At 34.6% G+C, this 24,553-nt stretch overlaps 1 protein-coding gene across 5 annotated transcripts in view; it reads left to right on the top strand.

Moving 5' to 3' along the window:
• Window positions 1-24,553, top strand: part of Mbs (Myosin binding subunit) — a 114,423-nt gene that overhangs the window by 62,606 nt on the left and 27,264 nt on the right. For 4 of the 5 annotated variants that reach the window (XM_074173838.1, XM_074173842.1, XM_074173845.1 and 1 more), the window contains 4 exons: window positions 6,010-6,162; window positions 10,378-10,549; window positions 14,722-14,837; window positions 14,891-14,962. In XM_074173838.1, coding sequence (XP_074029939.1) covers window positions 6,010-6,162; window positions 10,378-10,549; window positions 14,722-14,837; window positions 14,891-14,962 — 513 coding nt within the window. The remainder of the gene's footprint in view (window positions 1-6,009; window positions 6,163-10,377; window positions 10,550-14,721; window positions 14,838-14,890; window positions 14,963-24,553) is intronic. The other variant, XM_074173854.1, reaches the window with a different exon arrangement.

Genomic DNA, 24,553 nt, shown 5'->3' with positions numbered 1-24,553 from the left:
AATGTTGACATTAGCATACGATGGCTCGCCCTGGACGTCCCAACACATTAATCACCGATAAAAATGTTAAGAAAGTTAAGAAAATTGTTGTAGAGAATCGTCGAATAACTATTAGAATAGTTGCTGAGGATGTCAGCCTATCAACGGGCTCTTGCCATGCAATTTTTTCGGAAATTTTGGGCGTGAAGCGTCTGGCAGCAAAGTTCGTTTCAAAATTGTTGGATTTCGACCAAAAAAACCGTCGCATGAGCATCACTTAGGAATTGTTGAATGACTTCAACGGCGATTCAATTGTCCCAATGGAAGAGACAAGGAGAGTACGCAAATTTCGATCAAATGTCAAGGTTTTGCTGTTTCCCTCGATTACCGTGGCGTAGTGCATCAGGTGTTCCTGCAACATGTTCGTAGGTCAATAAGGAGTATTATCTTGAAGTTATGTGCAGCTTGCGAGAAGCAATGCGTCCGGTATTGTGGAAGAACAATTTATGACCGTTTCATCACTCGTCATTACTTGTTCGTAATATTTTGGCCTGAAACAATACCGTAATCATGTCTCAGCCACCATGTTCACCAGATTTGTTCCCCTGCGACTTTTCCTGTTCCCAAGATTGAAAGGACGGCGTTTGAGGATTGGAAAAAACGTTGGCAGAAGTATATTATATCTTAGGGGAATACTTTGAAGGGGAAAAATAGAAATTGAGGAATAAATAAATATTTTTTGAGAAAAAATGAATATTCACCTTATTTTTTAAACAGACAGCGTGTGTAAATTAAACTCTATTGTAGATCATATTGTATCAAAACATAGCAGTGTTTTCTGGAAATTGAAAAATCTATACCAAACAACATACATGCAGATATTGAAAACTACACAAGAAGGTTAAATAAAACCTTGTAATCATCATCATTTTAATATTGTTTCGTCAATTTGTCAAATGCTATAAACACTTTGTTGATACATTCTAGTTGTTATGCCTATATTTGTTTTGAATTTGATATTTCACAGAATATTTGAAAATTGCTGAAGACTCTTGTAACTGACCTCATAAAAAATTAATGGGTGGTCGAAAATAATAACTTACCAAAATATAGGTGTATGGAAAAATGAAATAAATATCACAATTTGTGATTTTTATTTTTTCACAAAATTTTCCAGCATCTGTTCCCTCCATCAATAAAAAAATTTCGATAACCTCTTAACAAATATTCATGATAGTATCTTTTTCCTATAGTGAGAAATTGGTGAATGTGAATCGCAAAAATAACTTCAATAATGAGTTTTCAACTATTATTCTGAACTATATTGATTTCTTGTGCAGTAATTTTTTGTTGTTCCAATAATTTATTCTTTATAGCGATTTTTTTGCTGAGGATAGAGGTTGATGTGCACATAAAAAAGTTGTGATTGAGTTACTACCAAAAATTATTAATAAATAATTAAAAATTATATTTCATGTGAATGAAATATAATTTTTAATTCAAATAGTTTGATAGAATGTGTGGAATCTTCCAAATGAACGTTGAAAAATGTAACTGCTAGTTTTTATTCAATAACAAGTAAAATCAACAACTGGCTGTTTCTGTTTTGTTTAAAATCTGTTTTTCCGTTAACCAGCTGTCACACCCCTACGAACGACAACTCTCAAAAGTCGAAACTTGCGAGAGCTATGGACTAACGAGGTCTTACCTTTTAACGTGTGGTTCCTAACACGGGTTGGACGATAGCAAGTGAAAATCGGTCGTTCAGCTTGTGGCTTGAACCAGCGACCAACACGGCGGTCGATTTGAGTGAGTCAAACCACCTACGTCGAACCGACCGGCTACCGTCCGACTGACTACTCATATAATAAACAAAGGGGCCATCTACAGGGCTATTCAAATTCGTTTATGTACATGGGGATCTCGTAAACGATAAGAGATAGAGTGTCGGTTGAATTATGGCCCCCTCTTTTGGTTCTGGAGATATACAGGAAAAACCAACAAATCCCAAATTATTTTTTTGCCTATATCTTCTTTATTCGCAGATATATTGAAAATCTGTCGACATTTTGCTATTGGCACTTGATGTGGGCTCTCAGAATATATCCATGAATCTTTTATACAGGGTGTCATTTGACTTGGGCCACCCTCATCTTTGAATTTTTAAATACGAACCTATATTTTTTGTTGTAGTTTTTGGATCGTAGATGTTCGCTTCATACTGAGAAATTAAATTAAATTTTATATTTCGGGATTTTTCGGAAATATTCGATGTAGATATGTTTCAAATAATCATAAAAAGTTTTCTTATTCGAAGTTCATTGTAGAAAACGCTCAGAGAAATGGTAAAGATATGAATAGGCACCTAAAAATGAAAAAAACCTCTCGTAAAACTCTACGGTACATATGGAGGCGTGAAAGTTGCTATTGTGTTTTTATTCAACTCAGTCAACCAATTTCCAGGGCCGTAAATTAAAAGGAATAATTCACAATATTATAATCGAATATTACCGAAGAATCCCGAAATATAAAATTGAATTTAATTTCACAGTATGAAGTGAATGTCTACGATCGAAAAAGTACAACAAAAAATACAGGTCCGTATTTAAAAATTCAAAGATGGGGGTGGCCCAAGTCAGATGACACCCTGTATAAAAGATTCATGGATATATTCTGCGAGCCCACATCAAGTGCCAGTAGCAAAATGTGGGTAGATTTTCAATATGTCTGCGAATAAAGAAGATAAAGGCAAAAAATAATTTAGGATTTTTTGGTTTTTCCTGTGTATCTCCAGAACCAAAAGAGCCATATTCGATTTCATTACATCGTTGAATAGGTCTCTAAATACGCAACTTTGCCATAATTTAACCGACACTCTATCTCTAACGTTTAAGAGATCCCCATGTACAGAAACGAATTTGAATAGCCCTGTATAAATCACGTCACACGAATTTAATGATTTTTGACCCCCTCTCTAGTGTGACGTCACATATTTTACAATTTTACATCTAGAAATAATTATTGAATTAAAATGGCAATTCCGAAAGTGTTTTATTTCAATATTTTTTAATAAAATTAACATAAAATCAAACGTTTTAAAGAATCAACAAAACAATAAATGATTAATAATATTAATTGAAGACCAGACTTAATCATCTTGAGTTTATGGAATTTGAACCCATTTGGTAAAATTATTAATTACTGGCATAGCAACAGGTTCATTCTCATTTGGGTTTTCAATGTCAGGAACATTCGTTCTGTCAACATCTTTTTCATCCAATCATACAGTATCATCATCCAAACAAAACATTTCTCTTGTACGTCTAGCAGCAATTCTTTGAAGACGAATCTTCGTGATGGGCAAACATTCTTGTTTCTTATGTAATTGCTTGTGTTTATTAGTGGCCTCATATGATGCAAAATATATATCACCAGATGCCACGTGATCGCTTAAACAAGTATGCCTTGACAGTGGGGCAATAGCCATCATACTAAACTTGCTTCAAATGTAATGATACTTGGAGATCTAAAGCTGGCTGAAGTAACAGTGGAGCGAATTTACCTTCGGAGTCATCTTTTTCTATGGTTACATACTGACTTGATGTCTGATTGATTATTTAAAACAAATGGTTGTAAAAACTCCTCTCGTAATAGTCGCCAAAAGCGACAGCCTCGCATTTTACTATTTGTAATAAATATTGAGATTCACGCGCATGATTTGCGTACCAAGTCGCATCATTTTTCAATTCCTTAGCCTGTTGAATATTTAGTCTAGTATCTGTTGACCCAATGTGAGTTTTTCGTTAATGGTCAAAGTTTGTGTTTTAACACTTAGATTAAAAAAAAACTTCTACTTTCCTAATATGGTTCAATTCTGTGCTGAAAAAATTTGTTTTCAAGAAGAAATCTGTTCACAGAGAATACAAAAATGGAAATTTTTATAAATATGAAGAATTTTGTTATTTTAGAGATAAGTGCAAAGCTTTGAGAAACACTTGCCATCAAGCATACATAAATAAAATAGAGAATAACATCAACAATAATCCTAGAAGCTTCTGGAATTATATTAATAATAAAAATAATCACACTCCTTACCATCTAAAATGTATTATGATGACTCTCAGCAAAAATAGTAATGATATTGTAAATCTTTTCGCAAAGTATTTCTCATCAGTCTATAGTGATGAAACAAATTCCAGAATATAAATTTAGTAAGACGGTTGATATATGTAGTTGTAGTTATAGCGTTGATATTAAAGAAATACTCAATCTAGTCATGTCATTACCTTGGAAATTGTCTACATGTCCTTATGGACCTGATTATTGGAAAAACAGCTTTTTGAAACCTATTTATAAAAGTGGATCACATAATGATAGAAATACTTAAATTGTTAGACAGACTAATTTCAAAAAAGCTAGCATGGGATTGTAGACATATAATCATTATTCAACAATATGGATTCAGTAGTGGTAGATCAACCAGCACAAATCTGCTCATTTATCAACACTGTATAATAAATGCCTTCGAAAATAGACACCAGGTGGATTCTATTTAGACAGATTTTTCAAAGGCATTTGACCGAGTAAACGACAATTTGTTGTTGCATAAACTAAACGCTTCGGGTATTCAAGAAAACATTCTGAAATGGATTAAAAATATATCTAGCCTGCAGAATATAATTTGTAAAATATGGTAACTCAGTATCTTCCTCAATTACAATTTCATCGAGTGTACCATAGGGTTCTCATTTAGGGCCATTGCTTTTCAACCTATTTGTAAATGACTTGAAAGATGTTATTCTTTATAGTGAATTTCTTTCGTTTGCTGATGACCTAAAGATGTTTGAAGTTATGCATGACTCAACTGATACAGAATTATTACAGTACGATTTATCTAACTTTGTTAGCTGGTGTGATATAAATCTATTGCAATTAAATATAGACAAATGTCAAAAATTTACTTTTTCCGAATCAAAAATCCTGTTAAACGGCCATATAAAATCAATTTATCAGAACTGAAAACAACAAACACAATCAGAGATTTAGGAATCACTCTCGACCCAAAAATGTCATTTAAACCCCATATTGCAAATATTACTTCTAAAGCACTAAAAATGTTAGGTTTCATTCTTAGATCTGCAAATGAATTATCTCTCACTTCAATAAAAATCATATATTGTTCAATTGTTAGATCAATAATAGATAATAATAGATAATACAATTCCACAATTTGGTGCCCTTCATATCATGTGGATATTGATATTCTTGAAAGTGTTCAAAATAAGTTTTTAAGGTACTCTGCATATAAACTGGGATATCATATTGGTGAATATGATTATAAAATCATATTGGACATTTTTAACTTGAATACTCTGGCTCATAGAAGATTAGAATCAGATCTTACACTAATTCATAAAATAATCAATAGTAGCATGAATTTTGAGACTTGCAAATACATACAATGTAGATTTAGAATTTCTGAATTCTTCTTTGGAAACATTCAAAAAGACTGAAAAGATTGTAATTCATTAACTTATTTTTACGATTTTTTAAATTTTATTTCATACATTTTTTCCTTAAACCTAGCTTAGATTACTGTTAAATACATATATGTGAACTTGTTAATTATTTTGTAAAAAATAAGCATTGCCGAAAATAAATAAATAGGTTTTGAAATGTGACGTCAAAAAATTTAGAACCCCTACCCATTCCCTTGTCACACAATGTAACGTGTGACGTAATTTAAGGATGGTCCCAAAACTTGAAAATGATTTAAAATATTTTCCCTTGAGAGTACCTGTTTGTTATTTCTAACGGACAAGAGTGCATTTATATGAAAAATCATGAAAAAATCAAAGTGGTAATTAATAACAACATTGAAGATTCTTGACAGTCAAAATTGTTTGTTACTGAAGATTTTGTTAAAACATTCCTCTATCTAAGTTCAACCCACCAGTTTCTCACTACCTTTGAAAAAAATATATCACTAAACTCCCTCAATCATATCATCACTTATTTTTGCACTAACAGCCGGGTTCTAATGGTGATTCGCCTAATGGAGTGGTCGTTACTGCTACAATAACAACAGGGACGCCTACGGTTATAACTCGCGAAAATGAAGAGCCACCTGTCGTGCATGAACGCAGACCTTCTTGGAGACTGAAGGTGGACGGCTCGAGCAAGGTAAGACCAGACTGTTTGACGTAAGGCACATTTTTGACGAAACTTTACAAACTTCGATAGTCTTCATGACATGTGGTTGGAAATTTGGATGAATGATGTATTAACTGTAATAATGATAATAATATTAATAATAAATATGCTTTATTGTCAAAAGCTTTATTGTCCAAAGCTTTGGTGAACATTGCATTTTTTTTATTCCATTATTCCATTGAAATACTTAATGTTTCACAAGGCAACAGAAAATGTATACCAAACTCAAAGTTTATGATTGCTGATGCTATTGACCAATCAAGATAGAGAATTACAAATCAGTTTTGTGTCATTTATTTCATGGCACTTTGAAAGAGTTCTCAGCAAAAATATTTAATTCAGGATCTAGCACATCACTGAAGTTTTGCTTTGATATCAATTGAATATTACTGAAGTTTATTCCCAACACCAAACCGTTATTTTTAACACCTCGACACGTGTTTCAAGCACCAAGTGATCATCTTACTCTTGAAGATGCTTGAAACACGTGTCGAGGTGTTAAAAATAACGTTTTGGTGTTGGGAATGAACTACAGTAATAATAATGACAACACCAAGTAGATCACTTGGCGCTTGAAACACGTGTTGAGGTGTTAAAAATAACGGTTTGGTGTTACCGTTATTTTTAACACCTCGACACGTGTTTCAATCATCAAGTGATCATCTTCCTCTTGAAGATGATCATTTGGTGCTTGAAACACGTGTCGAAGTGTTAAAAATAACGTTTTGGTGTTGGGAATGAACTACAGTAATATTCATTACTACACCAAAGGTTCCAAACGGTGCATCACAAGTTGATGTCAACTATTTAGCTATTTAGGAAACTATATACAGTGCAAACGTAAGTAGTCTTCCTCTCCCTAACTTTCAAACGTGGCAGTCTGACATAGTTTGTATGAAAAGGAACCATTTTTAGTATTTTTTTAATAATAGAAGACAATGGCGTGACATCACTCACTGTGGAGAGGACGCCACAACTTTTTTTTCAAATACTGCCTTCAATTTGGATAACCGGTTGCAGAATTATTTGTGTATGAATTGGAGACAAGAAAAAAATTATAATTTGTAACTTTGGAACCAAAAGAGGATTGAAACAGGTACGAAGTTAGTTATTACAGACTACACACAGTTTGTGATGTGTAAGAGAAAAAAATTGTTCAGGAAATTGAAAGTATTTGACAAAAAAACACATTTCTGTGTTCAGTCCGATTTAGGATGTTTTTGTGTTCAACTATGTAGATAAGAATCCATACCTTTTTACCCTAGTAACAGAGAGTATTGTGTTAGCTTGTCAGCTGTTATTATCGATACTGAGAATTTGATTAATTTCATTTCGTTTAAATTTTCGACAATCGTTGAGGGGGGAGGGACTATTTATGTCCGCAGTGTATGATTGAAATTGTTTAAAAGACTCATCAAATGAAGTAATTGAAAATATTCTATTGCAAAAAGGTAACCATTATAAAAATACGTTTGTATCACAATGAGCAGGCATGATGATTATGATGATTTATTATCTATTTCAATTCATGCTGAGAAGACTGTTGAATTTGAAATTGTGTTTTGTTTATAACTGAAACTTCAAACTTTTTAGTTTTTTCCAATTTTTGTTTTCAAGTTTGGATTGTGTTTGTGTGTTGTGGACTGTTAACTCTTAAGATTCTAACGAACAGAGTATGATGAACTGTTTTCGGGTTTTGATCAGTGTTCCATGTTTTGGTGCTAACTGGGTTATTTTCATGACATTTCGGCAAAATCTTATTTGCCATCTAGATGATGCAAATAATTTTCCTTTATTTTCAGTATTTTAATATTAACATTAGTCTACAAAAAGAATTTGAAGCTTTAATAACTTCTACTTATTATATGCGAGCGCTTTCAATAGCACAAGAGCAGGCTGTACTGTCATCTTCATGGCTTTACTCAAACTGAACGTTTTATCTTCTTGTTTGTTCTTTTATACGATTAGAACGCCTTAGTGTAGGTATTTGTTCTCACCTGGATGACTCTTTAAATTTGCCTGTATTTGGGTTACATTAGGCGTTCTAACTGTATAAAAAAACAAACGAGAAGATAAAACGTTCAGTTTCAGAAGAGCCATGAAGATGATAGTACAGCCTACTATCGAAAGCGCTCACATATGAGTATAATAAGTAGAAGTTATTGGAAGTACAGCCTACTATCGAAAGCGTTCACATACGAGTATAATAAGTAGAAGTTATTGAAGCTTCAAATCCTGTTTGTAAACAAATGTTGATATTTAGTATATATAGCTTTCGTTTTAGTGGGAAGGTTCTTCAGGACAGTAAAAATTGGTATAAAACAATGAATTAAACATGTAAATTGATAAAAAGAAGTGAAACATGTGTAAACATTTGTAAACAAATCGTACACATGTATCACTCCTTTTTATCAATTTGAATGTTGAATTCATTATTTTATACTCATTTTTACCGCCCTGAAAAAGCTTTGCAATTGAACCAAAAGCTTGGATTTTTCCCATGGCGACCGCTGAGGTTGTCTTAGTGAAACAGGATTTCCTTTTTCTGCAAATATGGCCGTTTCTCCGCAAGTTCTGCCTTCAGCTTGTCAAGTAATGATGCGTAGTATGCTTCTGTAATGATTTTTCCTTTTTTGAAGATAATCGAATAAAATAACTCCATGAGTATCCCAAAAAACAGTAGACATAACTTTCCCAGCCGAAAAAACAGTTTTTGCTTTTTTTTGCAGCCAGTTCCCTCTTTGCAGTCTCACTGTTTGGACTGTATATTTGTTTCGGGCTATAATGGTGTTTAAATCTGTTTTTCCGTAAATCAGCTGTCGCCCCCATACGAACGACAACTCTCAGAAGTTGACAAACTTGTGGGAGCTAAGGATTAACGAGGTCTTACCTTTTAACGTGTGCCACAAAAGAAATAACCAGGAAAGGAATTTCTGGTAAAAAAAATAACAATCTGCACTGGTAGCAGACAAGCCCTATTAGCCTATAACAGATGTGTTACCTCGGGGCTAGTACTAGAGTGCCACCAAGATTTAGCCAAAGCCTCGGTAGATAATAACATTATCCTGAGGTGGATTTAAGGACACGACAGAAGTAAAGGTAATCGCATTGCCGACTCTTTAGCCAAGGAAGCGACTGGACTGAGAATTTTAGGACCCAGTGGCATCTACGGCCTGATGACTTCGATAATTGCTGAACTAGCCAAACATTACACCTATGCTCAATCCCTAAAGAGATGGGATGAAATCAAAAGATGCAATTTTGCCAGGATCACCCTGGGCGACCCTGAGAAGCTGGCGCCGAAGAAATATCTAGCGATGACCAAGAAAAATCGCTTAACAGTAGGATTTCTGTCTGGCCACTGTCAACTGAGGAAACACCTCCATAATATGGGATTAGTGGACACACCTCTATGCAAGATGTGTGACCAGGAAGATGAAACTGCCAGGCATGTCCTATGCGAGTGTCCGGAGTTATGTCAATAAGAGAGTGTGTGTTCGGCGGGTCTTGACCTACACCTGCCGATATAAATTTATCACCGCCAAAACACGGATTTATTGCGGCTAAACTGCGCCAACAGAACGTTGGAAATGTTCATTCGAACATGTTTTTGATCTAACCTGCGCGACACCCAACGCGCGGACAACTTTTTCATACCTAAACGTTGATTTAATATGTGACAAACAGGTTCTTTTGACATGTTCACTTTAATTCGGCGATCGTTTGGCACCTTTTGGTAAACTTTGGCGGTGTTTTTGTCGGTAGTTGCAGTTTTTGGTCGTCTCGAATGTTTATCGTCTTTCAAGCTTTTACGATCACTTTTAAATTCAGCTGCCCAAAATTACACTGTGGTAAATGATCGTGCAGGGTCCCAATACGCAGAATCCAACTCATTTTTGATTTGCGTAGGTGTGTTGCTTTCAAAAACAAATATTTAATTACATTAAAACACATCAACTTACTCAAACGACTGTTACATAACAACTGCGCGCCCAAAATGGCTAAGTAGTGGGGTTTTGGGTTTCCAGACACTTTACCTCCGGTTGAGATTTGAAAGATTATCTTCAGACCTATAAAGTTGCCCATCTTCATTTACCGCCTTGTCCAGTCTGGATGTTACTGCATAGGTGTAATTTCATTTTGGTTACAGGTAAACTGCTCTATTATTGTAATTTTTTTCTTCAGTTCAAATTGGAGGATGCAACTAAACCAGCCGAACAGCCTAGTACACCTTCATTCATTAGAAGAACGAACACCGGGAACCTAGTCCAAAGACCGTCTTCTGCGCCTCCCGAAACGGCGGACACGACGACCGTAACACTACCGCTGAGAAAGCCAAAGTCTGTAGAGGAAAAAGGTATGTTTGACTACATTTTATTTCTGACTCAACGATAGGGTATACTCTGAAAACGAGTTATAATTTCCAAAACTCGCTAAAGATATTTTTACATTTATGAGATTTTTACATGCAATGAGGAAATTAGTTTCATTGATGAAAGATAAAACTGAAACCCCTGGCGAAAAATGAATCCAAAACACAAAAATTTTGGAAAAATGTATTAATTTTTCAATAAATTGATGGATGTAGCCGTTACTACGTGGTAGGAAATCATAATGAAGAAAAAAGAAATGAAACTTTCTATGTTTCTTACCACATTCATTTGTAACTAAGGTTACTGCAGTTTCGTCCTATACGGACATTTTCAAACTTATACAATAAACTAAGAATGATTCATTACATTCGCCATTATATACGACCCCTGTAGGTACTAATAGAAATAGAGGTACTTGACTTGATTGAGTACCTGAATATACAGTTCACAATGCGGATGTGCAACCTGTTAAATGATCAAATCGATTTAGTTTACTCGCTGGTTTTTAAATTGGCACATCCGCAATGTGAACTGTAAATTCAGGTATTCAATCAAGTCAAGTACCTCTATTTCTATTAGTACCTACAGGGGTGGTACTCCCAAATACCGAAAGTGCAATACTCTTCTCGACATGTGTTTCACCAACGAAGTTGACGTCGTCAGAAGATTGAAAAACGGAAGACGTTTCCCTCATCTTCTGAAGACGCCAACTTAGTTGGTGAAACGCACGTCGAGAAGAGTATTACAGTTCTAGTGATTGGGAAAAGTACTTGTTTTGGATTCAGTGGCTTTGAAATCACTAATTTCGAAAAGTTTGTGGAGAAAACATTCAAAAATTTGCCTCTAACAGATGAATCTTGAGTTTTGTAACGTGTAGAGGATTTTTTCTATGGATCTTTCTAAAAATTCTCTCGTTGCACAATCTGAAAAAAATAATAACTGTAATGGGGGTTAGGTTAAGAGCCCGCGACGCCCAGACCTTCGTTATATTATAAAAGCTGAAAATTCTTCTATATATGTCCCCTATACTAGTATAAGCAAACCCAGACTGTACAGCCTGGGCCGCGGTGGCTTTGGCAGGTAACAGGTAGTAAAGGTGAGTAAAATTGTGTTTCAAATTTGTGATAGTATAAAACTTAGTTTTCATATATTTTAACTTACAATCATATTAGAAACCGCCTCGTCTATTGGCGGACACTTAGGACGGTAACAACCCCTTTCCAGACACCCTCACAGTCTAATTATTTATAAATCTACTTTCGTCATAGTATAAAATCTGACTTTTATATATGTTATTCAGAAAACTATACGAATAATGTTTCCACAATCCCCAGTCACTTTCGATGGTTCCCCTATCTTCCCAGACACCTTGAAGTCTACTCCAGGCGTGCTCGCGATGAATATACATGTACGTTGGTGCGAGTGAAATAGCGCGATCTATACTCTAAATTTATCAAGAAAATTAATTATGTAGATTTATAACGGATTAAAAAAGTAAATTTAAAAAAAATAATGTAAAATTATTTTCATATCAACAAATTATGAAATCAACAATATAATAATGCGATTCATTACGCTATTAACTTTTGCAAATTATCATTAAATTTTGTATTCAACTAAAATTTGAATTTTTCAAGTGAATTTTATGGAATCAAGTTGTGATTTAAGAAAGTTGTAAAAAAATATCTTTAAGTATTGTGCAGAAAATAATAAGAAAAATCGGCAGTCGATGATAAAATTCTAGAAGTTTAAAGTTAAGGAGATAAATTATTATGTATGTTGGTTTTACTATAAGGAGAGAAAATAATTTAGATCGTAATGAAATCAATGGAAAATGAAATAAATTATACGTTTAATTATAGCCATTACAAAACAAAGTAAAAAAATAAAGTTCCAAACATGTATTGTTAAATTTAAAAAAAAATTCAATTATTTCCATCGTCATCGTCGGTATTTCCATTCCGTGGATTTGTCCTCATCAATGTCACTATCTTCAACAGCTTCTGTAATAATTAAAGCAAGTTAGAACAATTATGAATAGCCGATAATTTGTTTATCTACATCTACAGCATCATGTGGAGGTGCACCATCCTGTTGAAACCATAAACTTTCATCAAAACCTCCAGGATTATGTCTGATGGGAAATAAATTACGTAAAGTAGGTACGAGATACCCCCTTAAAAACTCAAGGTACTTTGCCCCGTTTAAATTACCTTCGATAAAGTAGGGTCCAATGATTCGATTTCGCTCAATTCCAGCCCATACATTTACCTTTTGAGGGTATTGTGTATTCTGACGGTTAACCTCGCCATTTAACGTGAAAGTGGAGTCATCAGAAAAAATAATGTTTTGTATCAAGAGAGGGTCTCTGTGACATTTATCCATCATTTCTTCGCAAAATTGGAGTCATCTATCGGGATCATCTTCATTTAATTCTTGCACAAGTTTGATAAGGATGCCATTTTTCAAGCTTCAATAGTTTGTGTACCGTTGTTTTGCCAACACCGATTTCGCGACTAACTTTACGAACAGAAGTGTGCGCATCTTCTTCAAAACTCAGTAAAACATCTGATGCTGTATCAGCATTTGCAGGGGGACGACCTGATTTGCGTACATTTGCAGTTTCTCGAAATTTCGTTTCCAGCTTACTGACTGTTGAACGCGTTATAGGTCTTTCTGGATATTTATCATTAAACAAATTGCACACTTCCATCTGAGTTCGCGATCTGTCTCCATACCCAATCATCATAAGTATTTCAATTCTTTGTTTTACACTTAACTCCATTTCTACTTCCAATTAAATTTAAGCAATCATTCGAATATTCACGAATACCAAAAATATTGTAGTACTAAACTGTCACTGAACATCAATAAATTACTAAACAAATAATGATATTTCACAAAAAACTAAACGACTATGTTTTTTATAAATGTAGATAAGAAATAATTTCTTTCATATTCTGTCTGCTAGACCACAAGTACCAAACATGTTTGGAAACAGCTCATTTTTATTACTCTAAATATGTAGCAAACTACGGGGTGTTACATTTAAACCAATTGTCGCTAGAAAATAAGTATTTTTGATAATATTGTTAATTTACCTAATAAAGAATGTTACGCGTTACTTTATTAGCACACCCACAACTACTGTATTTTTGTCCACCCTGTACCAATTGGAATCAACATGTGATATATTTTTGGAATCAGCTCAGCTAGAGTAATCCGAAAATTGAGACAAAATGGGAGTGTTCCATTAAAAAAAAATGACGGTGACGTCATTACTCGAACGTAATTCACCCAGTATATTAGATTATTATTTTAAAATACGGTAAATTAACATCAAAAATCGACGTGTTTCAGGATTATTTCTTAAAATGACCTGTTCAGCTAAAAATGAATTTGTTCCATACTTTACGGACACAGTGTATAAAAGTCAGATTTTATACTATGACGAAAGTAGATTTATAAATAATTAGAATGTGAGGGTGTCTGGAACGGGTTTGTTACTGTCCTAAGTGTCCGCCAATAGACGAGGCGGTTTCTAATATGATTGTAAGTTAAAATATATGAAAACTAAGTTTTATACCATCACAAATTTGAAACATAATTTTACTCACCTTTACTACCTGTTACCTGTCAAAGCCGCCGCGACCCAGGTTGTATAGGCTGGGTTTGCTTATACCTGTATAGGGGACATATATAGAAGAATTTTCAGCTTTTATAATATAACGAAGGTGTGGGCGTCGCGGGCTCTTAGACTATGGTCTTTCAGATCAGATGGTGAAAGGACGGCTCTGCCGAACTCTAAAAACCTGATTCGGTCCCCAGCGGGGCAGGCACAAAGTATGTGCTCTGCTGTTTCATCATTTTCCAAACAGAGGCGACACACACTGTCTTCTGACAGTAAGTCCCTACATTTCTGTTTCTTATTTTTACAATGGGACTTGTTTCTATTTTTATATTTTTTGTTTTGTATTCCATAAGTTACTGACTATGAAGAGCATTATTTGCTAATAAAGAGTGATATATATTATTTTGTTCATAAAGGCAAGATATTTGTGACTTTTGGGTTAGGACATACAGAGCAAGCAGCATTTGTAGCTATGTTCAGTTTTTATGTAATAATCAAAATTAACCAAGTTTCTTCTTATTACAGACCAAGATAAAGAGAATGACATTAGGAATGCTACTCTCGCCACCCAAGCTGCTATAAACAGAAGGAGAAGGCCTAAGAGACGATCAACGGGTGTTGTGACGTTTGACAATGTTGACGTAAGTACTATTTATTTATGATAAGCATGTTACCTAATGATCTCAATTCTCAGGACTTGGATCAGGAGAAAGATCCGACAACCGGAAAAGACTGTGATGAGACCATCAAAACAAATCATTATGAGGTGAGTGATTTAATTTTTTCATTGGTTCACATTTGCCCTAAAGAGAAAGATAATGTTAATGGCCTGTATTTCAAATGTGACAGTTGAAGTCTATCGTGGATATATTCTGGACTTTTGTGTCACTGGCAGAGATTTTGTTGGCAAGCGGAGAGGTTTTTTTTTCTATTCTGGTCGGGCACAAAAACAATAAAACATATCAAATCAATTCAAAATATGCTTTATTACCAAAGATCTGAACATCTTATTGGCAAAATCTAGTAAAGTAAAATATGTGTATTGGATAATTAACAAATATAAACTATAAAATAATGCTTAGAGACAAGAGCAGAGTATATGGACAGAACAATATTAAGCCCAGCTGAACAGATACAAATATAAGTACATGAATTTATGAATAATTATGTAATGTAAATATATAATGCTACATAATGAACATTGATAGCCATTTCGTGTTGGTTTCAATAACTTGTTTACACAAAGCTACATGCCAATTACTCGATAGAGGGTAGAATTCGTCCACATTATAATAGGGCCTCCCAACAAGGAATTCTTTTACTTTCTTTCTGAATTTATTTTCATTCTATATTCGCCTTAAATTAATGGGAAGGTGGTTGAATAACTTCTTGCTATTGAAAATAATTCACACCACTCTTTCACCCGTCTTATGTCGACGATGATTTGATCAAGTAAATTGGAGGCGTTATTGCTATGCCAGAGAATAGTGGTGTCATCATCGAAACATGTGAATTTACCACTTATGTCAACATGGACTAAGTCATTGACATAAATGAGAAACAACACCGTTCCCAAAACGGAACCTTGTGGAACCCCATCGCCAATGAAACGTTCCTCTGATGAAATTCCATCTAATAGAACATTCTGCCGCCGATGAGAAAGGTACGTCTCAAACCAAAGTAATGCAGATCCTCTAAATCCGTAAACTTCTAGCTTGCGGAGAAGTAGCATGTGGTCTACACAATCGGTGGTCTACAATATCTTTTCACAGTCGTTTCACAGTTAATATGAAATGTATACAGAAATATTTCATCAAATGAACACCATCTGTTCACCAAAAATATGGTAACTAGTGAGTTTGAAAATTGGGTAAACGGTTTTTTCCCTAAATTTGGAACTTCAGGTTTTTTCAGAAATGACATCAACGTTTGATTTTTGAAGGGCATATCTTGTATGTCACAATATTTTTGAAATTTACATTATTTTCTTATTTCACAACTTTTCACAACTTTTTAATCTAGAGAGTCATTAAGAGTAGTGAAAAAATAATAATATTATTTCACTTATTCATATGAAGGTGTTGTGGAAAAACCTAAACAAACAGAATTATTATTTTGTGAAGGACTTGAGGAATATGTAATTCACCGATGGAGGTTGTTTTGAAAAAAATTGCAGTATCTACAGTACAGCTCATAGACTACATACACTACTACATACACTACTACAGTTTTGTAGACCTGTTATAGTATTGATAGCCTCACATAGTGTTGTTGGTTGAAACTGCTCTTGATGGTATTCCCTTTCTTCGTCAATGTTACGATTATGATTAGGTTGTTTCATGAATCGACTTTTCAAACTACAATATCTCGGTGAATACTTATGCAATTTAATCGAAAAAAGCGCCATTTGAAACAGCGCACTTTTGCCAACGTAACACTAGTCGATTAATTCCGTCAGCATAAAAATTGGGTGATCGGGACTCGATGAAGTTGACGAAAGCCGTTTGGGCCTGGCCCTGATTGGCGAAGGTTGTACCGTACTTGAAAAGATGATCGGATTAGGAGAGTTCTGGGGAGTGTGGTGAGTGAGTCAGAACTTCGACCCTCAATTCGTTTATTTTAAGAGTGTGTGACCACCATACGGTAACCATGGTCTTTTCTTGGTGGGTTTTCGCCTTTGGGAAGTGCCTGGGTCTCTCATCAGTGTCCAACCATTGTCTTGAACGTCTTTTGTTATCGTAGAGATAACACTTTTCATCACATGTGACGATCCAATCCAAAACAAGATCGTTTTGGTTACCCAAAATCAAAGGAGAACAGACCTCGAAACATGACAATAATGATCGTTCAGATTGTAGGGCGGCACCCATTTTTCGAACTACTCGACCTTTCCAGTCCGTTTCAATCAATCAAAATCCCGCATGGGAGCTACCGCCAAGTTTTTCCGCCATCCCGCGCAACGTTTGTGATGGGTCATTCTCCAGCAAAGTCCTCAAATCATCGTCCTGGATTAGTGTCGGTCGGCCACTTCGGGGCTCATTTTTGAGGCTGAAAACTCTAGAACGAAATTTCCCAAACCAACGGCGAACAATGCGTTCATTAACACTATCATTGCTATACTATAACAATTTTCAATTGAAGGTGATTCATTAGCAACGTCGCACTTGAAGTGACCAACGGATAATCCTCTTACCAACTCTGCAGAGGCGTACCAAAATAATATTTTTATTTATTTAAACACATAGGTAATTACGTAAAAATTCTTATAGTAGGTGGCGTTACCTGGTGTCACAGAAACAGAAAAATTTACAAAATAATCATTATTTTCCTTTTATATAGAAATAGAATTACAAAACAAAGAAATAATTACCTATGTTATGCTTATGAAGTTTCAGAATCCATTGACTCGTCCGAAGAGGAATCCCCAGTCACACTTAAATCTATTATTATTTGGTCAAAAACAGTGTCTACCATCCCGTCCATTCTTCACATTCTCTCTTCTTTCTTGATCACATGGGCTACAGCATTAGCCCAATCTTCTTTTCGTATCCGTTCCATTGCGAGTTCTAATAAACGTTGGACATCAGAAATTTTATATGTCACGTTTTCCGAGCTACATAACCCTTAATTTGAGCCCAGATTAATTCTATCGGGTTTAACTCGCAATGGTAAGGAAGAAGTCTCAAAATGGTGATGCCTTCAGCACGAGCTATTGTATCCACCACATGCTGGCAATATTTGTTACGATGCTGTTTAATGACACTCATAAGCTCGGCTCGAAAATGTAATTCCTTTTTATCCTAACCATAATTGGCAGCTGTTCTACTAATCGGCTGTGATAAGAAGCGTTTTCCATTACTATTACCGAATTTGGCTCGGCTCGTGAAAGAAGGGATTCAAACCATCCTTCAAAGCGTTGGGCGTCCATGTCTTTGTGATAATCTCCCATTTTTTTGAATAAAAAAATTAGTCTAAAAAGCCACTCTCGCTACCTATATGGGCGACAATTAGTCGTCGCCCTTTACCCGTTGGTCCGCGTAACCCTGTTGATAAATCGTTCACAAATGCTTGACGATAACTAGTTACAGTAGTATCTTGCCAGATCTTAGATACTGTGTGATTTATTATCGTCCAGATAATAAATCTTTTTGTGAGCAGAACGCATTTCTCTAATAGAGCGAAGATATCTCCGTCGCCATTAGACTATATCTTTTCTTTCTATTAAGACCATTATCCATTATCTTTGTCCTAATGGATTCGAGGGTTGGCGCTTTATTCTCAAAAAAGAAAGAATGAATAGTATAGTGTACAAAATTTTTTTGGTACTCGTCCAATTCAATTTTTTTTTCTACCACAACAATGTACTTTTGGAGCTTGCACAATCCCAGTCACCTTTTTTTCACGTACAATGCGTTCAATTGTCGACACGGATATTCCCGTAAAAATGAACACTGGGTTACAGCTTCCACTGTACGGAGTGTATTTTTTCAATTTTCGTACACTCTACAGACAATCTGTTTTTCTTCTAACGACATAAACATCCGCTTTCTTTGTACATTACATGGACCTGCTGCGGCATCCATCTTAATACTATAAAAATAATAAAATTCAATCATATTATTTAGCTATTTATCAGTTATTTATTTACCTTGAAAACTATTTTGAAGTTGATGTATTTTGAAAAACACTTCATTGTGAGATCTTCACTAGAACAGAGTAACAAATCCGCAACACGTGTTTTGCTGCACAGTAGCTTTTTCAAGCGTGTTTACTAACAAACTGAATTCTACATACATTGTGATTTATATATATTTTTTGAAATATTACTATCTACCTAGAAACTAATAATATTCTAGAAACTAATTAATGACAGTTATACCTGAGTTTAACGAACATTTATACCTGAGTTTAATGACTAGGTCACAACTAATTATCTCACAATAAAGTGTGAATGTGATGAAAATCTATGGGAATGTATTTTGAAAAAGAAGTATCGGCCAACTCTATCTTATATTTTGAAGTTAATAAATATAACAGTCTGTTTAATGAATATAATAAAATATATTTAATAAATACAAAACAAAGTCACCTTCACAAGAAACAGAACACACTACGCCTATGCAGATAAGGACGCTTGATAATGAAGAAACCGAATGACTAGTTATGGCATTTTAAGGACGCAAATATAATAGACCTGCGAAGTTTTGATCAGTTTACCGATGTATCAAAGTATTTAACGAACTGGTTCACCTATTCGCTCGCACATCCTATCGATATGCAGAAGCTATCTTGTTACGGGGGTCAAATTTTATGGAATCATCTTACTTTCAATTATTTACAATGGCGATGCATAGACAATAAAAATGACCCCGGTAAGAATTTAGTTCTAACATTTAACATTGTTGCCGTTAGCTCTCAGTTCAATTTGTATATTAGTTACCTTCAATTGAAAATTGTTATACTATAAATTCCTGGTTAATTTTTCAGGCTGTATCGGTAACGCTTTGATTAAAATTGGCAGAAAATCGCTCAACATGATACAGTAATTAGCTGAAAAGATGAAAAAAATACTTTCAGCTGTGTATTTCGTGATGTGTATTTGTACACATTCCTAGAAACAATGAACCTAGAGAAACACCAACATAAAGAATATTACCTGATATAACCCAAGTAGAGGCAAATTAGGCTTCTGGATGAAAGGGGAAGACAAATACCTGCCCAAATCCTAATTCATGAAGCATCAATAAATTTATTAAGGCATCTAACTGTATAAAAGAGCAAACAAGAAGATAAAACGTTCAGTTTGAGTATAGCCATGAAGATGATAGCACATTCTGCTATCGAAAGCGCTTGCATATAATAATTATAAGTTATTGAAGCTTCAAATTCTTTTTTTTAACCAGTATCAATATTAAAACATTGAAAGTAAAGGAAAACTAGTTGTATCAATCTTGTGTGGTGTGAAGAATGTTCTGGGAAACACAATCAATGCGTTGCTGAAGGTCGCAGAAAGTAATTCCCGCAAAGTCCCCAGAGATAATTGTCAAGAGACTGTTTGGTGTACAGTTTCCACAATCATCAATAGAACCAGTTTTGTGTAATGGGATGGCTTGAGATATTGTGAAAGCGTCTGGATAGATGCCCAACTCAGTGCATTTATTGAATGAGTTAGTTTGTGGAGAAATGAGAATGTTTTTAATATTCTATTAACTTTACATTTATATTGTGAATGTCTTTACTATCAAATTTTTAAGGCTATTAATGATATCTCTTACATTGTTTTGAGAAATTTTCAAGAAAGTAAATTGTTGTGAATATTTCTTAGACAGAAAATGTGTTGGTTGAATATCACAAGGCTGGTACAGAAAAAAGATATTCATTTTAATGGCATCAAGAATTTCAGAAATCGCACTTGTATTTATCGGGGGGAGTCTCAAATTGTTAACTACATCCCACAAAGCCCCATATTTTATCATATTCGGAAATAATATATTTGTCATTACGTATACGAGTACGCCATCTGTCGGTTCTGCAGAATACTGAATCCAAAAATATCAAATATAAAAGTATTCACTGGTATATTTTTCGCATTGTTAACCATCGCTATTGGAATCATTACACTGGAAAAAGTCTGCGTTGTTATCACACTTGTTATTCCTATTCGTGCTTGTCCAAGGACGCCACATTTTAAACAGATAACAAAAATTTTAAGTAATTATAACTGCACCTATATCGAATTTCAACACTCAAATCGCGGTCAGTTCTTGAACTGAACACGACGGCGATAACCTTCCCCGATTTCTATTCGTCACCGTAACATGACTTCAAATTTAATTTATGACTCTTCATCCAATCATAAAACTTGGTTAGTAAAAATTATCCAATACGAACCGCCAAGTATACAGTCCACGTGGATTAGTTCGCTGCCGGTTCATTTCTATGTATTGATTTTTTTGGCCTTTGAGAGTGCCGCCACCTTTAAATGTGCACAATATCGTTTACTTCGACCATACCTTCATATTGAAATATTGTCATTTTTTGTAAATAGAGTGATAACATGAGAAAATTTTGGCATCTAAATTTTAATTTTTTTTTTCAAATAATTATAGAGCAGCTCTGTCACTTTTATTTGTCACAAAACCTTTCTCTTCGTTTTTTTTATAACGTATTATTTTCGGGGACCCTTCTCCTACCTATAATTAACGCCCAGCAAAGATAAATGTAATCGAAGAATTAAAAGAAATAGATAATAATTGGTTGGTGTAGGCGATTAAATGCTCGTTTACCTTATATTTCAAAATCAACTGTGCTATGCAGTGGGCGTGGATATTTTGGTACATTTCAGGAACACATGTACACCTTGAAATAGATTTTAGAACTCCCAGTGGTCCCAAATTCATTTTTAAGTAAGTCGCGCTTATTAATAACTACTGAATCATTGTAACGAGGCTTGAAAATTGCTGCAATTTTACAGGGTGTGGCAAAAACAATTGTTCATGCTTTCCTTAACAATGCGATGACGTTGTGAGAGGAACAGTAATGAATTCAATCGAATATAATTGATAAATAATTGTATTGGTTCACTTTTCATATTCCAGAATATGGGGCATCCCGAAAAATACTCTCCTCTAGGAATAACAATCGGAAATTGTTTTATCTCCCAAAATTGTGACTTGTCTTACTTCAATTATCTGAAAACCTCAAAAAAAAATAAACAATATTTTATGACCTATTTGGATTTTGAAATGTTCTTTCTCGTTTGAGAAAAATTTCAGGACCTCACATTCTGATTGGATTCATAAATGTACTGATCTAACTTTACTGTAAGAAATAATCAATCAAAGCTAGAAAGAGGTTGCTGCAGATATGAAACTATAATGACTTTCGCCATCTCTAAGTGAACCAACGACTGTTACATACGGAGTTACGCAAGGATCGATATTAGGCCCTGTCTCGTTCACTCTATATCTCAATAGGGTATCAAGTATAGTAACCGAATATGAAATTTTGAGTTTCGAGGACGATACCGATATTTTTTATGAATCTAGGTCATGGAAATCCCTGAAGTCGGAATTGGAAGATTATTTCGTTCATATAGGTGAGTGGGAAGGTAGGGATTTAAATAACAGGGTGATAATTGAAAATACTTCTGAATAGTTTTTTATCGACCTTTTTTTTGGTATTTGTTACCTTCCAGAATCTGAAAAAAATCGATAAAAAACTGATTTTTCTTCCACAAAAAATGACTTTCATTGAATACTTCTGAATACTACTTACTCACTCTTTTAAACCTTTTCTGCCAGTCTTCTTCGGTCAACTTCTGAGAGTTGTCGTTCGTATGGGGGCGGCAGCTGATTAACGGAAAAACAGATTTTAAACAGATTTAATATTGGATACGTCTTCTTTAACTAGCTCTATTACCATCTAATCAAATTTTGGAAAATTGTTTTCACGCCCGATGCTTTGTTTCAATTTTCCCCAAATCAACTCGATGGGATTGAAAACACAAAAGTAGGGGGAAAGTCTCGGTATGGTGTCTCCATCATACACTTTTTCAAATGTGTTTGTCTGTAAAACTTGTTGGTTTTTGGTATAGTTATCTTCAAAATACAAATTGTTATCCATTAAAAAACTTTGTATTTAATCTTTCCTCGAATTTTTATTCGGTACTTTGATAAGCTGTCGCGATTGATTGGAAGCGTTGTCAAGAACTATTACACTATTCGTATACAAATTTGGGATCAATGAGTTTTTCAAACCATTCCTCGAAAATATTAGCTTTCATGTTCTTATGATAGTCAACATTGCAGTCCTCAAGTTTTTTTCCACATAATTTCAAAGAATTCAGAACCCATCCTTAACTTGTTGTGGAATTGGCCGCGGTGGTAGTGCGCCCGACTCACGATCGAAAGATCGTGGGTTCGATTCCTGCCTCGACCAGATATTTTTCTCGAGAGAATTTATCTGGTTGAAGCTGGGATGATTCTGCAACCGTGTTAGGAATCACAAGTTGAAAGGTAGGACCTCGTTAGTCCTTGGCTCTCACAAGTTTCTCAACTTCTGAGAGTTGTCGTTCGTATGGGGGCTACAGCTGATTGACGGAAAAAAAACACATTTTTTTTAAAACAGACTTACTCCATATTAGGCGTACACATTCTCGAACCATCAGTCCACCCTTTCGTAACTGTGTCGTGAGTGTCGTACCAAGTTTCGTCCAAATAGAAAATTTGCCGTTGTTCTTGTCTTTATTTAGTTATTTGTTACGCAATTCCACTATTCTTCTGCTTTCCATAACTGCTTGACGTTTGTGTATTATTTTAAATCTAAATCCTAGTTTCTTTATCTAGTTCTGAAGAGTTTTGTCACATCAGCTCACGTTATGGCCGGAAGTATTCAGTTTCTTTCTTATGATTTCAGTTGTAGTGATCTCATTGCTTTTTTAACAGTCGTATATTGTTTTTACCAATGATTTTATTAGATGAACATCTAAAGGTTTTGGTAAACCTATATCACATCGCATCTTGCGTTCATAAAGTTTATTTTTGACTATTTTACGTACAGTTGAGAAAAAAAAACCCTCAAATGTGATGTTGCTTTTAATAGTTTGTTTCCCTCGAAACCAAACTTGAGATGTAGATTCTTATATACATTGAAACATACTCTTTGTGTTTTAATATTCAAATGCATACGAATCTTATTCACTGATATCTCTTCTTCGCATTGTTCACCATCGCTATTGGAATCACTACACTGGAAAAAGTATGTGTTGTTATCACACTCGTTATTACTGTTAGTACTTGTCCAAGGACGCCACATTTTAAACAGGTAACAAAAATTTTAAGCAATTATAACTGCACTAATATCGAATTTCAATGGTCAAATCGCGATCAATTCCTGAACGAACTTCCGAGTCTACAGTCCACGTAGACTAGTTCGCTGCCGGGTCATTTCTATGTATTGGTTTTCTTGGCCTTTGAGAGTACCGCCACCTTTAAATGTGTACAATATCGTTTACTTCGACTATAATAGCAGCCATGGGTAATTTATGGAAATCTAATTCATTTTGTAGTTTTTTTTTTTAATGAATTTTTGAATACAACGAATATCGAAGAATGTTTTAAATTCATTTATTTTAAGGAACTCTCTTTTATTGTGAAAGCAACTTTTTTGGGTAACCTCAGCAATCTGCCATGCCATTCGAGTATAAAAATAAAAAACTAGCAATTTTTTATTCGTACCACCTAGTATGTTGCACGACGTACCTTTTTGGAACTTCTGAAAATACCGCACACATACATAAATTTAGAATGAGAGAAAATTATTGTAGTGGGACTTGAATAGCTGGTCGCGGTCTGTT

Source organism: Leptinotarsa decemlineata, unplaced genomic scaffold (genome assembly GCF_025532065.1).
Source record: "Leptinotarsa decemlineata unplaced genomic scaffold, Ldec_3_MD MMD2_P_RNA_scaffold_12, whole genome shotgun sequence".
Classification (NCBI taxonomy): Eukaryota; Metazoa; Arthropoda; class Insecta; order Coleoptera; family Chrysomelidae; genus Leptinotarsa; species Leptinotarsa decemlineata.
This window is presented reverse-complemented; position numbering and strand designations above follow the sequence as displayed.